Raw genomic sequence first — 14,501 nt, forward strand, 5'->3', positions numbered from 1 at the left:
AGTAAGATTCCCTAGTAGTGCAAAAAACATCAGCTTTTCAAATGTTAGGGCTGTAGTAACCATGTTTAAAATTCCCTTTCCTTAACCCATTGGCTAGACACTCCTATTACCAGGTCTCCAGGCAAGCTCCATTCAAGTTAGCCAGGAGCAGGGAGATGTGGGTAAATAAGAACACTGCACTCTAAGCCACTGTCGGAAGAGAGGATACTGGGCTAGATGGACCATTGGTGGGACCCAGTATGGCCGTTCTTAAGCACAAGTGAGTTGCATAGCTTCAATCCCCTGCTGGTGGGTCATAAGAATATGGAATGAATCTACAGCCAGGCCACTGTCATGTGGGCAGCTCACCCAAAACAGGTAGAACATGTAGACTAGATCTTGGAGCCTCTGCTCCAAAGCCCCAGGTCTCTACTGCTTGTGTGGAAAAGAGGCTCACCTGTAGGTGCAAATAGTATCGAGTCTTATGCTCGTTCTTTATTTACAGGCACCAAGCCACTAGGTGGCAGCTTGATCACCAACACTTGAGCAGTTCTGATTTCATCCAGCAGAAGGCAGTGGTGAAGAATGTAGACCAGCCAGTGCTTTGTCGGGCTAGGGCAGTGGTTCCCAAACTTGAACAACCCGTGAACCCCTTTCACTAAAATGTCAGGTTTAACTTATAAAAGCAGTGATCTTGGAAATATACAATTTGTTTTTATGACATGCTTATTACGCCCTATTTATTATTAATTATTTAGCGTTACAGTATTTTTATTACATTAGGAAAACGGCAACACCCTTCCAAGATCTCACTTTCGTAGCTTGTATCACTTTGAATAAGCCTGTTTGTTATAAGACAAGGCTCCTAGGTTTCATCAAGGAGTATCAGATGTGAAACAGCATGAAGGGATTTAAGAAGCCAACTCAGAGAGTTCCTCCTACACAAGCATTCAGGTCTTGAGCAGTCCAGGCAAACAACGCACGTTACAACAAAAGCTTAAACTTGTTCTTCATAATAATTTAAAAAACACACTAGCTGCCTATTTAATTCTAAAAACAGCAAAAAAAATATCCACCTCCCTTTCCATTTCTTAACAGGATTCTTGAAGTTTAAATCTCCTCAGTGTGATAGATATGCTTGCTTTGATCTGCTGAGCTCTTGGAAGTCCAGGGACTCTGGGCTGCTGGCCCTGTGCTGCCCGGGATCCCTAGGGACAGTTCTGTCCGCCATTAGGGAATTTTTTCCCAAGAACCCCCTGTAACATTTTGTGAACCCCCAGGGGTTCACAAACCCCAGTTTGGGAACCACTGGGCTAGGGGATGCAAGGAATAGCACCAAGTGTAGACACATCAATTGTGCATGGGTATTTAAAATGTCTGTGGCTAGCTTTCACCCATCCTAGAAGCTGGGATTTTAGGACTATTTGTGTGAGGCTCCTGTGACTGACAATTTACACACAAATATTTATTAGAGAGACATTTGAAATTGGAAAACCTCATTTTTAAGGCAGGCTCTTTGAGATGGTAGTGAAACTTGGGGCTGTTCATTCTTGAGAGACTCCCGTTGATGTGTGACCAATACAGCTGTATAAAATCCTGTAGTGTCAGCTCAGAGGTCTGTGTGCACCTTTCTGATTTTTACTTTGGGTGGGTGATGTTGCACCAGGAGCTCAAAACGCCAGAGTGAATCTTAATGAAAACTTCTATGACCACACCTGGTTTTGTATGGAAGTCCCAAGAAACCACCAAATTTCACTAGACACCATAAACATAACCCCAGCCTTGCTTGAAATTTGGCTAAAATTCTTGGCAAACTCAGAGATGCTTTGTGAAACTATGGCAAATTTGGACTGAGGTTTGCCAGAAAACCCCAAGCTCCTTGGACTGGGGGTTTTGTTATGAAAGTTACTTCCAACTCCATTGACTGGAGTTCTGGGGAACATTGATGTGTTGCTTATTTTTCATATGGAAGCAATGGAAAGAAACAAAAATACAAAATTGATTGATTGATTTTGAAAATGTGCTTGTTTTCATTGCACGTATAAAATCCTATTTCAAGAGGAGAAAAATTCCAAGTTGCTTTCCCCATGGTCATTAACAAAAGACTCGGAGCAAAGTGGTTAATAGCATAAGGAGCTTAGGTTAATTATTAAGCTTGCCCTATGGATAGCTCTGAGCTTTTACTATGATAGGCATCCAACCTGCACACAAACTAGTCTGGTAAGTTACAGCACGACATGATTCAGTTACCTGCAGAGCAATTAGAGTTAGTGCTTGGAACACCCTTGTCCCAGAACAGCAACAAAATTGAACCAAGCTGTCAGGTTTCAAAGGGGTGAAACCAGAAAAGTTATTCTGAAACCAGAGGTACCTGTGTGCATCTCTCATCTGAGCAATGGAAGAAAAGCACGCAGGAAAAGGTAAGCAGTATTGTCTTCTTCTTTGTGTGTGTGTGTGTGTGTCTTTGTGTATCGCTTCAAATGCAAGGTCACTGTGAGTACAGGTTGTAGAATCTGGTCAGTAGTGATTGCGGTTGCATTCGTTGAGAAATGTAAGGAGGAGCCATCAACCACTGATTGCATTGTAAAGTGGCAGAGCTCGTACCACAAAAGATAGAAGCAAGCTAGTTTGTGGATGTTTTCCATGACTATAGTGTTCACATATGAATATCTAATCTCCATCAGAACCTGGAAGCAGGAGGAGCAGAGGGAAGGGAACATATATTCCTGAACATTTGTATACTTAAGTTGAGAGAACCTGGCAGTTTTCTCTTTCTGCTGTTTACCTACCAGGGCCGGCTACAAAACTCATGATTTTTAGCCACTGCTTTGCTACAGACTCACCGTGGGAGATTGTACTAAGTCACTTACCTCCAGGGGTGCTGGAACAATGTGTATAGTGAGGGTGCTGAGAGCCAACCAAACTGTAAACCCTGTATATGAAGGAAACCACTTCAAGCTGGGGATGCAGCTGCACCCCTAGTTCCAGCACCTATGCTTATTTCTCTGAGACATCTGTAAAAGAGAGGCTACAACATGTATCTGCTTCAAGCAGGGATGTTCGGAGACCCAATGAATTAACTGAAGTGTGTGCGGCATGTTGGGACCCTGGGATGAAGTGCCCTGTAAGCTATTAATGGCCATGCACGGCTGCCGGATTGAAAGGGGGATGTCATTCAAACAATCCACTTGGTTGATCTCAATAGGACCAGCAGAAGGCTTAAAGTTTCCAATGTGCCTGTCACGGTTTCCCCGTCTAACCGCAGCTCTGTCCCGTTTGTGGCCTTTCTGAGTGCCCCCCTCAGGTGTCAGCCTTTTGCCTTTCCCTATCTTGGAGTGAAATCCCACAGTTCTCCCGCTCCTAGAGTGGGTCCTAGGCTGCAGAATCCTATGTATCTCCTGCGCTCAGGGCTTAATTTGTGCCAGGGCTGAGCCATGGCACCTCAAGGCTTGGCAAGTCATAGCCCTGGCACCTCAGAACTGATGCGGGAAGCCCAGAATATAAAAAAAATGGCTTGACCCCCCCCCCCCCTTTCATTACAAATTAAACACAGACTGTGCTAATCTGGCCGGTCCAACCTGTGGTTCTTCCCTTTGGCAGTCTGTGACCAGTGGTGCGCAGGGCCACCTGGTCGGCCGTTGTGTTGCTTGTTTTGCAGTAGGAACAGAGAGTACAGAGAGGAAAAAATTTATTCTTGAGCAGCCTATGCACACGCCTCTCTTTAGAGCCTTGCAAATCCGCAGATATCCGTGGGCCGTTTTTGCAGATCATGGATCGGCTGCGGATACAAGTTTTGGATCAAAAAAGAACGAGATAAGTTCACGGAGGCTGGGTCCATCAATGGCTATTAGCCAGGATGGGCAGGGATGGTGTCCCTAGCCTCTGTTTGTCAGAAGCTGGGAATGGGCGACGGGGATGGATCACTTGATGATTACCCCTTCTGTTCATTCCCTCTGGGGCACCTGGCACTGTCGGAAGACAGGATACTGGGCTAGATGGACCTTTGGTCTGACCCAGTATGGCCATTCTTATGTTCTTAACTGCGCAGGGCTCTACCTATACAGGCTTACCATCCCCTGAGGGTAACCTAGGCTGCCCTAACTGCTTTATAGGTTCCCAGCATGTCTGTGTCTCAGCCTGGTTCCCTCAAACAACACCCCTTCTCTTGAAAGTGTGTTCCTTTCTAAACCTGCCCCAGGTATTCTGCTCTCCTGGGTTCTAGTCTTGGCTCTGCCACTGACCTGTTCTGTGACCATGGACAAGCCCTTCAGCCCTCCATATCTATTTCCCCCCCACACTGTCTGTCCATCTTATTTATTTAGACTGTAAATTCCTTGGGGCCTCGGCTGTCTGTACAAAGGGCCCTAATTTCGGTTGGGACCTCTAGATACTACCATAATAATCATCGTGAATTACACCTTCCAATTAGCTCCTTGTCTTGCTCTAGCCCTGTTTTCCTGTTTTCTCGACGTGTGAGTTGCACCAGAATTGAGACGCTAAGACTCTGAGCCTCCTCTGATTGTTCCCTCAGGCAGTAATATCCCCATTTTATAGATAGGGGAAACTCAGCGGTAGGTCGTACTTTAGCCCCCAACCTTGCACAAGGGGTAGCGTATAGCTGCAGCACTCCTGGAGCAGCCAAGCAGAGGAAGCGACCCTCCATGCCTTCCGTTAGCTTTGCTGGGCGTTCGGCAGTGCCAGCTGAAGATCTGACCCTGGACACCTTCCCTAGGAGGTGGACTGAGCTCACAGACGCTTTTTGCACAGAGTGCTGAAGAGCCAGAAGAGTTTAACGGCGCCCTTCCGAAGGAATGGCGCGCCTAAATCCCTTAAGCACTCTCGACAGTCCCTCGCTCGGTGCCAAAATAGGAGTAGGGCTTGGGAAAACGTGGCTCTGGGTGCTGAGCACCTGAAGATCTGGCTCTTGGAGTGATGAGGCTTCGTTTGCTGTTATCGGCCCCGTGTGTGTTTTTAAACCTTTTCTAGTGAATGAGATTAAATGATTCTCTCGCCGAGGCTCTTTTTGATTTCAGGAAACAGCCCTCCCTACCTGGCAGAACGATGACTCAGAGCAGAATTGGCCTGCCCTGAAGGCTTGTCATGTGAATGAGGAATAGAGAGGGCTTTTTTATGTTACAGCGAAGGCACGCAGGTACTAAAACCACATGGTAGACCTGTGAAGATGTGAGCGATCTCAGGAAAATCTCCCATGCAGTTGAAGTCTGGGGCCAGAAATGAACACTTTGATACCGTCCTTTTTGAACGTGGAGCTGCTGCTCTTTGCAGGTGAGTGCTAGAAGGCAGGGACTCTCAAACAGTTATCTGTGGGGCCAGCAGGACAAAGGAACGAATGCCATTGGGAAGGCAGTGGGATTGTTGGGAGGCTGGGAGCAGCTTTGCAAGGGGCTCTGCCTTCATGGGAGGCTTGTGAAGTGGTTTGCGGTAAGGATGAAGTTCGATGACATAGGGCACTGGCGGTAGCATGCAGGATTTCATGCAGTGTTGTAGCTATTATACAGAATGTGCCACTTTGCCAGTGGTCTCTATACACTGTGTATTACAGACCTAACCATGGACCAGCAATGTCCAGTGCAATATTTCACCTACCCAATACTCCAATGCTGGGACACGTGGCAGTGATTTTTTTTTTTCACTACGGTGAACGACTATCTCCTCTAGGTTGTTGGTTCAAATTTAGCTCAGGCAAATAGTGGACAAAAGTTTTTGTCATCTGATGGTTTTGTTGAGGATTTTGGTGAAACATATTTGGATCCCAGTCTAGTTCCTAGAGGAAAAATGTCCATATCTCACAAACCATTATAACTACTGCTCTTGTTGATAGCCTCAGCTGATGTCCTCTGTTGGAATGGGAACTGCACTGTTCTCTGGTTCGTAGGTGGTCCCATAAGGTCATTCTCTGGTGAGGGAAGCTTACTTCATTGCTGTCTATACTGTGAATAACTAGGAGACATCATTCTTAGTTTCTAGCCTCCGTTATGTTTGCTAAATCCAGCTAAACACAAGTCAGAATCTCTGAATGGTGTGGAACACAGCTCCTTCATTTGGCTGTCCCACTAGGCAAGGACCCCTTTGTATCTGCTCGTAGGGGCTCTATATAGTTTTTCAAGAGGATGTTTCATGGTTTAACTAGAGTGGATTATCACCAATCCCTCTGCAGAACAGAACACTCTACAAGTGGAGCAAAGCTTGGGCAAAGCAGTGACTGCAGGAAGGCTTGTAAGCTCAGCATAGCAAGGCCTAGATGTCTGTCTCTCATTTTCAAGAGGGTCTTGGGCACCTAGGAGCTTATGTGTCGTTGGACTTTATATCTCCTCACATTTGTATTCATTCTATATACGCGTGTGTGTACATATTATGTATTTCTAATCTATTTTAGTTCCTCCAGTTATGCTGTTTGGGATTTGTTTATTTAGGGAAGGTATACTTTGGGTCGGAACATGTTGCTAGTGAACCTTTTAAATACCCTCCATGCAGAAATGTGTCTCAAGCATTGCCAATGCCATTGTAAAGATACATGCTGTGCACGACTGATTCTGCTGCTGTATTACATTTCATCCTGAAGTATCTGGGTTATTTTTGCAGTGGCTTCTGCAAAGTTATTCATTGAACCTCAGGAGGGCAGCCTCGCTGGAGGAACATGGATCACCCTGACATTGGATGGTAAGTTTTAGGAGGCTGCTAGTAATTGGTGGAAATCATTGGATAAAATGGAGCACTTGGAAGAATTGCAAGGGGTCAGCTGTGTTCTGAAACACAAGACCATAACAGGGTTCAAAAAAGAGTTAGATATGTTCATGGAGGATAGGTCCATCAACAGCTGTTAGCCAGGATGGTCAGGGATGGTGTCCCTAGCCTCTGTTTGCCAGAAGCTGGGATGAGGGATGGATCACTTGCTGCTTACCTGTTCTGTTCATTCCTTCTGGGGCACCTGGCATTGGCCACTGTCGGAAGACAGGATATTAGGCTAGATGAACCTTTGGTCTGACTTGGTATGGCCATTCTTATGTTCTTAATTTGCCATTCTGGTATGGGCAACTGTAAATGTAAAACAAAACAAAAAAAACCCACACAACAACACAGCAATCAGGCCCCCCAAAATCATGAAAAATCATTAGATTTTACAATGCTGTGTTCTTTTTATTTGCCTTCTGGATTTTGAGCATTTAGGGTGCACTTCAGTAACACTGACCTGCTTTTCTCTGAAATCATAAGAGCTAGAAATGTACTCCTTTTTCAAACGAAAGATGAGATTTTCATATAGTCACAGGACTGCAGTAGCAGAGGCTTTAAGAAAACCATCAATTGTATTGTGAGACTTGTGATAAAATTGTAAGAGTTGCCAACATAGTTAGTCACATAGGCCATCATTGTCAAACTTGCTTGCCCCAAATTATCCATATAAATAATGCTACCTAACTCTTATATGCCTTTCATCAGTAGATCTGAGAGCACTTTACAAAGGTCAGGATCATTATCCCCATTTTTACAGATGGGGAAACTGAGGTGCAGAGAGCAGGCAGAGTGACTTGCCCAAGGTCACCCAGCAGGCCAGTGGCAGAGCCAGGAATAGAACCACGTCTCCTGAGTCCCAGTCCAGTGTTCTGTTCTTTAGGCCATAAATAAATGACCTGATTTTCAGAGGTGCTGAGCACTGGCTTCAGGAAGAGTTGCAATTCCTCAGCATCTCTGAAAGATCAGGCCATTTGTGTGTGCCTAAATATGAATTTTGGTGCCTGCCATTGGTGCCCAAGTTTGAACATTTTGGCTTAGTCATGTACAACCGTGCAAAATATGTGGAAAGGGGGTGTAAAATGCCAAGGTGCAAGGTAGTGGAGAATCAGGTCCAGTGCAAGCAGAATGCTCTGTAAGAGAATGTGTATGGGAGAGGTTGCCTGGTAAGTATTTAAAAGCAGTTCACCCCCAAAGAAGATACATAGCTGAGTAGGAAGATGAACCATGTTTTAATATGAAAGACAATGCCCCACACTTGGTTTAAAAATCCTTGATTAGGGCCTGGCTCTGCTGTTGCTAGACACAATCTGAACTGCACCCTGTAAACGTTTTAATATGTTGTTGTCACGATCCTGCACTTACAAAATGTTTGTCATTAATGGATTGCTTAGGTCTGACATCTCCCCAGTTACAGTTCACTTATCCCACCAGTGGGTCTTTGCTGGAAGTGTCCCTAGTGAATCCCATTCTGCCTCCGGTACGGTGTGATGTCCATCCTGTATATTTCGATTTATCCATCATCAGATGCAAAACGAGGTATGGCACTCTAATAAAGGGGTTCAGAAATGACTTTCAGAAGATGCTGTAGGAAGATGCTGTGAGGATGTTTTCTTGTTGTTTTCTGAATGTGTGTTAGCTTCAATTACTGTTTGAACCATTAGCATAAAAGACCTACCAAGATCCAATGGTTGAAAAGGTAGAAAAATTCAAATTGGAAATAGGGCACAGATTTTCAGTAGTGAGGGTAATTGATCAGTGATACAATTCACCCAGGGGCGTGGTAAATTCATCATCTGAGATCTCTATATCAAGAACAGATGCCTTTCTCAGGGATATGATCTTGCTCACCCCCAAGTTACTGGGCTCAGTAGCATTCGTACGTAGTGGGAAGAATAAATCTTCCATTGCAGCAATCATGGGGGGAGAAATTCTCAGGCCTGTGTTCTGCAGAAGGTCAGACTAGACGACTCTAAAGGTTCCCTTCTGGTCCTAAAAGCTCTTAATCCAAGTGAAAGACTCATTATCCCCACATCTAGGCACAGTAAAGCTGTGGGAGTCTTTTGGAAATTGGGGCGTATGCTCTCTAGAGCTAGCAAGAACAATACTTCTGAAAGGGATGCTCATGTATTTTGAGCCACAGATGTAGGTTTTGTGTTGAAATCCAACTCGGGTGGCTAGACTGACAGCTGAACTCCACTCTTGCCCCCCAGAGGTGATCCTTCTAGGTTCAATTTGGGGCACGCTGGCTGGCAGTGGAAAACTTCCACAGCTGCTGCCCAGGCTATACCTGCTATTATGTCCTTTGCCAGGCTGTCATACTGGTTGGAGAGCCCTCTTCTGGGGAGCAGTGCCCCTTGTCTGGGGGTTATGGCACAACGTCCCCCTCTAACTCTGTTGTCCCTGTCCCCACGTCCTTGTTCTGCCCTTGTTCATTTGTGTCAACCTCGGTGTTTTGTGTCTCCTCCCCTCTTCTAAGGAGTGACCAGTGAGGTTGGCGTAGCTCCATTAAAGTCAATGGAGCTACACGGATTTACATCCACAGAGGATCTGGCCCATGTTTTACTTTAAAACACACGAGCTGTTGTTTCCTTTGAAGGTCCTCGCAGCAGGAGGGGCTGTACCAGCTGGAGGTGATTGCTAATGGGCAGGTGATCAGCAACCCGGGTGGGATGCCTTGTGACAACTGCACTTTCAAGGTAAATGCCAAGGAGGGATGGGAGGAAATGGCTAAAGGTAATCCAAAGGGCGGGTTGCAACTCAGGGTCACAGACTGATGCTGACAGGACTTGGGAGCTGGAGCCCGGAGCTGGAGCCCAGAGCAGTGGAGCTGCAGGGTTTTGCCCGGAGCTGGAGTGGAGCCAGAGCATAGCTCCAAAGCCCTGGATGCTGAGACAGGAGAACTTCGGTTGACTGTTGGGGCGGGAGGAAATTCTGACAGTGCTATCTCCTAGGTTGGGAAGAGGTGGATGCGCTATTGCTTGAGTCATTTAAAACTAGCCCTGACAAAGTGCTAGGGGATGAGGAATAATCTAGCACTGGTTCCCAGGTAGGGTGACCTGATGTCCCGATTTTTATAGGGACAGTCCTGGTATTTAGGGCTTTGTCTTATATAGGCGCCTATTACCCTTCCCCGCCACCCGATCCCAATTTTTCACGCAGAAGGTGTCCTTAGAATATTGTTCTCCACTTATATAAGTCAGTTCGTTGCCATGGCACTCTTGTGGTTAGACATTTGTGAACGTTCTATCCAGAAGCTGATGTTAGCTCATGTTCCTGTGGCTGGCTGATGTCATTATGGAGAATATTGTCCTCTACACACTCTACTTCCAGTTCCCCAATAGCTAGGGCTTACCCTTGAGCTGGTTATCTGTGCCAAAGTACATAGGCCTCAAGCTTTGTACTAGCTCCTAAAGCTAATGTCTTAGAGGGTACAGGCCTGTAGGTTCCTTGCATTACTGCTAAATATAATAAATGTAGAACTGAAGGCAAGGCAGCGAATATAATAAAGGAAGCTAGGCCTATGGGCTATGGCATGAAACCCATGATAACCAAGAGGCCTGTATACCAAAACCATGGGTTCATCAGGGAAGGGGTGCAGTCAGGCACTGCTCCCCATGGCATGTATCCAGATATTTCTGAACTTTGTCACTCTGAAATTCTATTGGAAATCTTGAGATCAGCTCTGCCTTCAAGGTTTGCAATTCTTTGTGAGTTTTGGCCTTATTGGGAGTGTTACCTGGGGTTCGCTAAAGTCAAAGCTCTCGGTAACTTTACTTTCTGCAAGGCGGTATCAGGAAATAAACCAAGGGAGATGCAGCACCTCTGTCTCCTATAGGGCTGGCATAAATCACACACAATCAAATGCTTTTACTTAAAGCCTTCGCTTTATTAGTCTCCAGCACTTTCATGAGAATGCCTTTACTCAAGTCTTTGCTTTATTTAGTCTCAAGCACATACAAATACAATAGGTTATAGATCACTCCCAAAAAATAGTTACCCGTGATCTGGAGGGGTGTCAAGTTGTCAAACGACAAGGTTCAAGTGGCCAGCGACCTGCCTGTCACTGTGGATTTCAAGAGATATCCAAAAGGTCAAATACAAATTCCTCAGACCTGTCTACCCCTTTTATGTTAGTAACTGTTACAATTATGTCAACAGCATGTCAATCAAAGAAAAAACCATTAAGCAAGCCCTATTTAAGCTGTTAGTTATACACATGTGTTTTTGCAGAGTCCGCAGTCTCGTGGGCCCTGACACACACATACATCAGAAGTCAAATATGGGTAGACTTCCTGTTTTTCACAGACCCTTACCTCAGCATATCAGAGAGGACATAGAATCAGACTCGGGCCTCATGATCACTGCCCCCCTTCTCTCCTGGCTTTGCCTTGGTGGTGATAAGGCTCATACAAAGGACTGACCGGTGCTGCTTTTGGCAATACATAAATTAATCCATCTTCTATCCCAATAACTTGAGCACCTGGCTGGTTGCTAAAAATGCCCCTCTCCAGCAGAACTTTTCTGGGTGTGTTTCCACTTGTGGGTGAAGCCAGGAAATGCAGACGAAGATGCATTATGCCGTGTTTTGTCTTTCTGCATATCCAGTGCAGCAATGGAGGCTCTGGGAAGAGCAGAAGAAGGCTCAGATTCCTGGGTTCTCTTTCCATCGCTACCTGCGAATTACTGTGGCAACGGTCGTTTTACCTTCTCAGTTCCCCATTTGTAAAATAAGGATGATTCCACTTGGCTCCTTTTTTAAAACCCTCAATTATGCTCCCACTAACGTCAATGAAAAAAAGCACCAGTGACTCTTATGGGTGCAGGATCAGGATTTATAAGAGCAATGGGTTTAAAATTATTCTAGGGTTACAGAAATCACTTAACCCTGGCAGAGCAGGACCCTCAGCCATCGCTGTTTGCTAGAGAACGAGCCCATTTGTGCTTGTCAGTCCTGTCTAGCTCTTTTCTAGGAGCGAGCAGGAGATCCTGATGTTTTCAGCAAATGGCACATTAACACATACAAGTCATTGGGCGGTTCAGCTAGCTTAGAGAGTTGATGAAAAATCACCAGGGGATGCTGTTAATGAGAGACATTCCAAGCGAAATAAACCACAATGCGTCTCTTTGTTTTGGGACTGGAAACCTGTGAGCCATGAGTATTAAACAATTAATTTGGCCTCTCCAGTAGACTGCAAAACCCGCTGCAGGCAGTGACAAGTCTGAACTGCTCACAGAAGGTTTTCCTATCAGCTGGTGGCTGTTGCCTCGCTGCTCTAATCCGCTCCTTGCTCCAGCCAGTCCGGCTGGCTGTGGGCCGGTGCTGATCTCTCTCCTTTGCGATGACTGGCATGAAGGGAGCTTGATGCTAATGCTCATGAATTTTTTAGATTGCCATGTCTCCAGCCCGAGAGGGAGGCAGAGGCCAGAATCTATCAGAGAGTGCAAAGCTATGTTGGGTCACATGACAGCTCAGATAGAATCAATGTTGTGAAGTCCTGGAAAATCTGACCCCGGCTCTGCCAGGTCTTAGGCTGCTCAAGGGGATACTCCGAGTGCTTGACTCCAGAATATAAGTGCATGTCGGGAAGGGAGAGGGAGAGATGGCTAGGATCTGAGAGAGAGAGGGATAGTGGGCATGGGGGAAGAGAATGAGAGTGTAGGAGGACCCACTTACTTTTTAATAGGGATAAATCCTGGTCCCATTGAAATCAATAGGCATTTGCCAGTGATGTAAATGGAATCAGGGTTTACTTTAGCCCATTAATAATACTTGGGTCTAGATTCACAAAGGTATTTAGGTGCCTAAAGATGCAGATAGTCACCTGGTAAGATTTAGAAAAGTTCCTACCTCCCACTGACAGTCAGTGTAAATCCCACGAGGCTCCTAAATACCTTTGTGAAGCTGGCCCTTAGCTCTTACATGTTGCTTTTCATCTGGAGAGTTCAAAGTGCTTCACGAAGGGAGATAGGTATCATCCTTCCCATTTTACAGATGGGGAAAGTGAGGCACAGATGCAAAGTGATTAGGACACAGTCACGCAGCAGCCCATGTGCGGAACCCAAATCTCCAGCCTCCCAATCCAGTGCCTATCCACTGCCTCCCAAGAATACAAAGCTGGGCTTCTTTACCATGCTCTGACCACTGCAGCTGAAACTGCGGTTCACATGTTGTCCAGTTTTGGGATGACATCTCATGAAAATCCCAAATGCTGCATGTTTCTAAGAACTCAGGAGTTGTCAGATCAGATCAGGCAATTGGTCCATCTAATCCAGTATCCTGACTCTTAACACTATACAGTCTCAGAAGCTGCAGAAGGAGCCAGAAAACCCCCCACGATACACTTAATTCTGCCTCAGCACATGAGGCTGGACTAGAGGACCTCTTGAAGTTCCTTCCAGCCCTTCCTTTCTACAGTTGGAGCAGGGTAAATACCTCCCACAATACTCCTCTGATACTGGCTTGTGTAAAGCTCTGGGAGCCAGATCCTTGGCTGGAGGTGACTTAAGCAATGACAGTTTATCCCAGTGGAGGAGCTGGCTCTGTATTCATTCTTCCTATGTTTGCTTTCCAAGAACAGTCTAGAGAAGGAGTGAATTGGCAGGAATGCTTGCAGGGAGTGTTAACTGCATATGGGAGAACAACCCCCAGAGCAACAGATAGGCATGTTATAAACATCAGTAATATTCACAGAAAACAGCAGGGTTTCAAACTGAAACTCACACACTAGGAACCTGAGGCTAAGAGTTACGTTCAGGTAAAACAAGTGATGCCATGTGAGCTGTAATTCCAATAAAAACTAATGCTTAGATTGCAGACGTTGGCTACAAATGGTCATCAGGCCCGGAATCATTTGTAGAAATGATTCAGCCAGCAATTCTGAAGGTACAAAGAAATTCGGGACAATCTCAGGCTGCTCATGAACAAATGAGGAGAAGAAAAAGAAATTTCATTGATTCGATTTTTTGCTAAGAATGATTGGTTCAGCTCTGTACCACGATACCCGTGGTCAACTGGGCAATGCAATGCACTGAGGAAACATGTGGGACTGTGCCCTAGTGGAGAGACACTGTAGTGACACCTTCCTGCATGCAATGACACTGCTCAAGAGGCAGAGACATAGGACTTCAGGAGCACCAGGGAAAGACTAGGGCTGCCAGGAATGCTCTCCACTCCAGAGGGGCTGTGTCTGGGATCTCCACTCTGTTCCCAGAGTTATAATCTGGCCCTAGTTTCCAACTTCTGCAGTGATCAGTGTCATAAATATAAAGGGAAGGGTAAACCTCTTTAAAATCCCTCCTGGCCAGAGGAAAAATCCTCTCACCTGGAAAGGGTTAAGAAGCTAAAGGTAACCTCGCTGGCACCTGACCAAAATGACCAATGAGGAGACAAGATACTTCCAAAAGCTGGGAGGAGGGAGAAAAACAAAGGGTCTGTGTCTGTCTGGGTGATGCTTTTGCCGGGGACAGAACAGGAATAGAGTCTTAGAACTTAGTAAATAATCTAGCGAGAGATGCGTTAGATTATGATTTCTTTAAATGGCTGAGAAAATAGCTGTGCTGAATAGAATGAATATTCCTGTCTGTGTCTTTTTTGTAACTTAAGTTTTTGCCTAGAGGGATTCTCTATGTTTTGAATCTAATTACCCTGTAAGGTATTTACCATCCTGATTTTACAGAGGTGATTCTTCTTTACTTCTATTAAAAGTCTTCTTGTAAGGAAACTGAATGCTTTTTCATTGTTCTAAGATCCAAGGGTTTGGGTCTGTGGT

General features: G+C 45.5%; 1 protein-coding gene across 20 annotated transcripts in view; it reads left to right on the plus strand.

Moving 5' to 3' along the window:
- Positions 1-2,187: 2,187 nt before the first annotated feature.
- Positions 2,188-14,501, plus strand: part of PKHD1 (PKHD1 ciliary IPT domain containing fibrocystin/polyductin) — a 466,962-nt gene continuing 454,648 nt past the window's right edge. For 19 of the 20 annotated variants that reach the window (XR_012157891.2, XR_012157890.2, XR_012157896.2 and 16 more), the window contains exons 1-5: positions 2,188-2,399; positions 5,119-5,265; positions 6,583-6,660; positions 8,124-8,268; positions 9,329-9,428. Coding sequence is in view for 15 of the 20 variants with exons in the window: in XM_073335719.2 (XP_073191820.1) it covers positions 5,214-5,265; positions 6,583-6,660; positions 8,124-8,268; positions 9,329-9,428 (375 nt within the window). In the remaining 5 variants the exon portion in view is untranslated. The remainder of the gene's footprint in view (positions 2,400-5,118; positions 5,266-6,582; positions 6,661-8,123; positions 8,269-9,328; positions 9,429-14,501) is intronic. The other variant, XM_073335710.2, reaches the window with a different exon arrangement.

The sequence above is a fragment of the Lepidochelys kempii genome, chromosome 3 (assembly GCF_965140285.1).
Source record: "Lepidochelys kempii isolate rLepKem1 chromosome 3, rLepKem1.hap1, whole genome shotgun sequence".
In the NCBI taxonomy this organism is placed as follows: Eukaryota; Metazoa; Chordata; order Testudines; family Cheloniidae; genus Lepidochelys; species Lepidochelys kempii.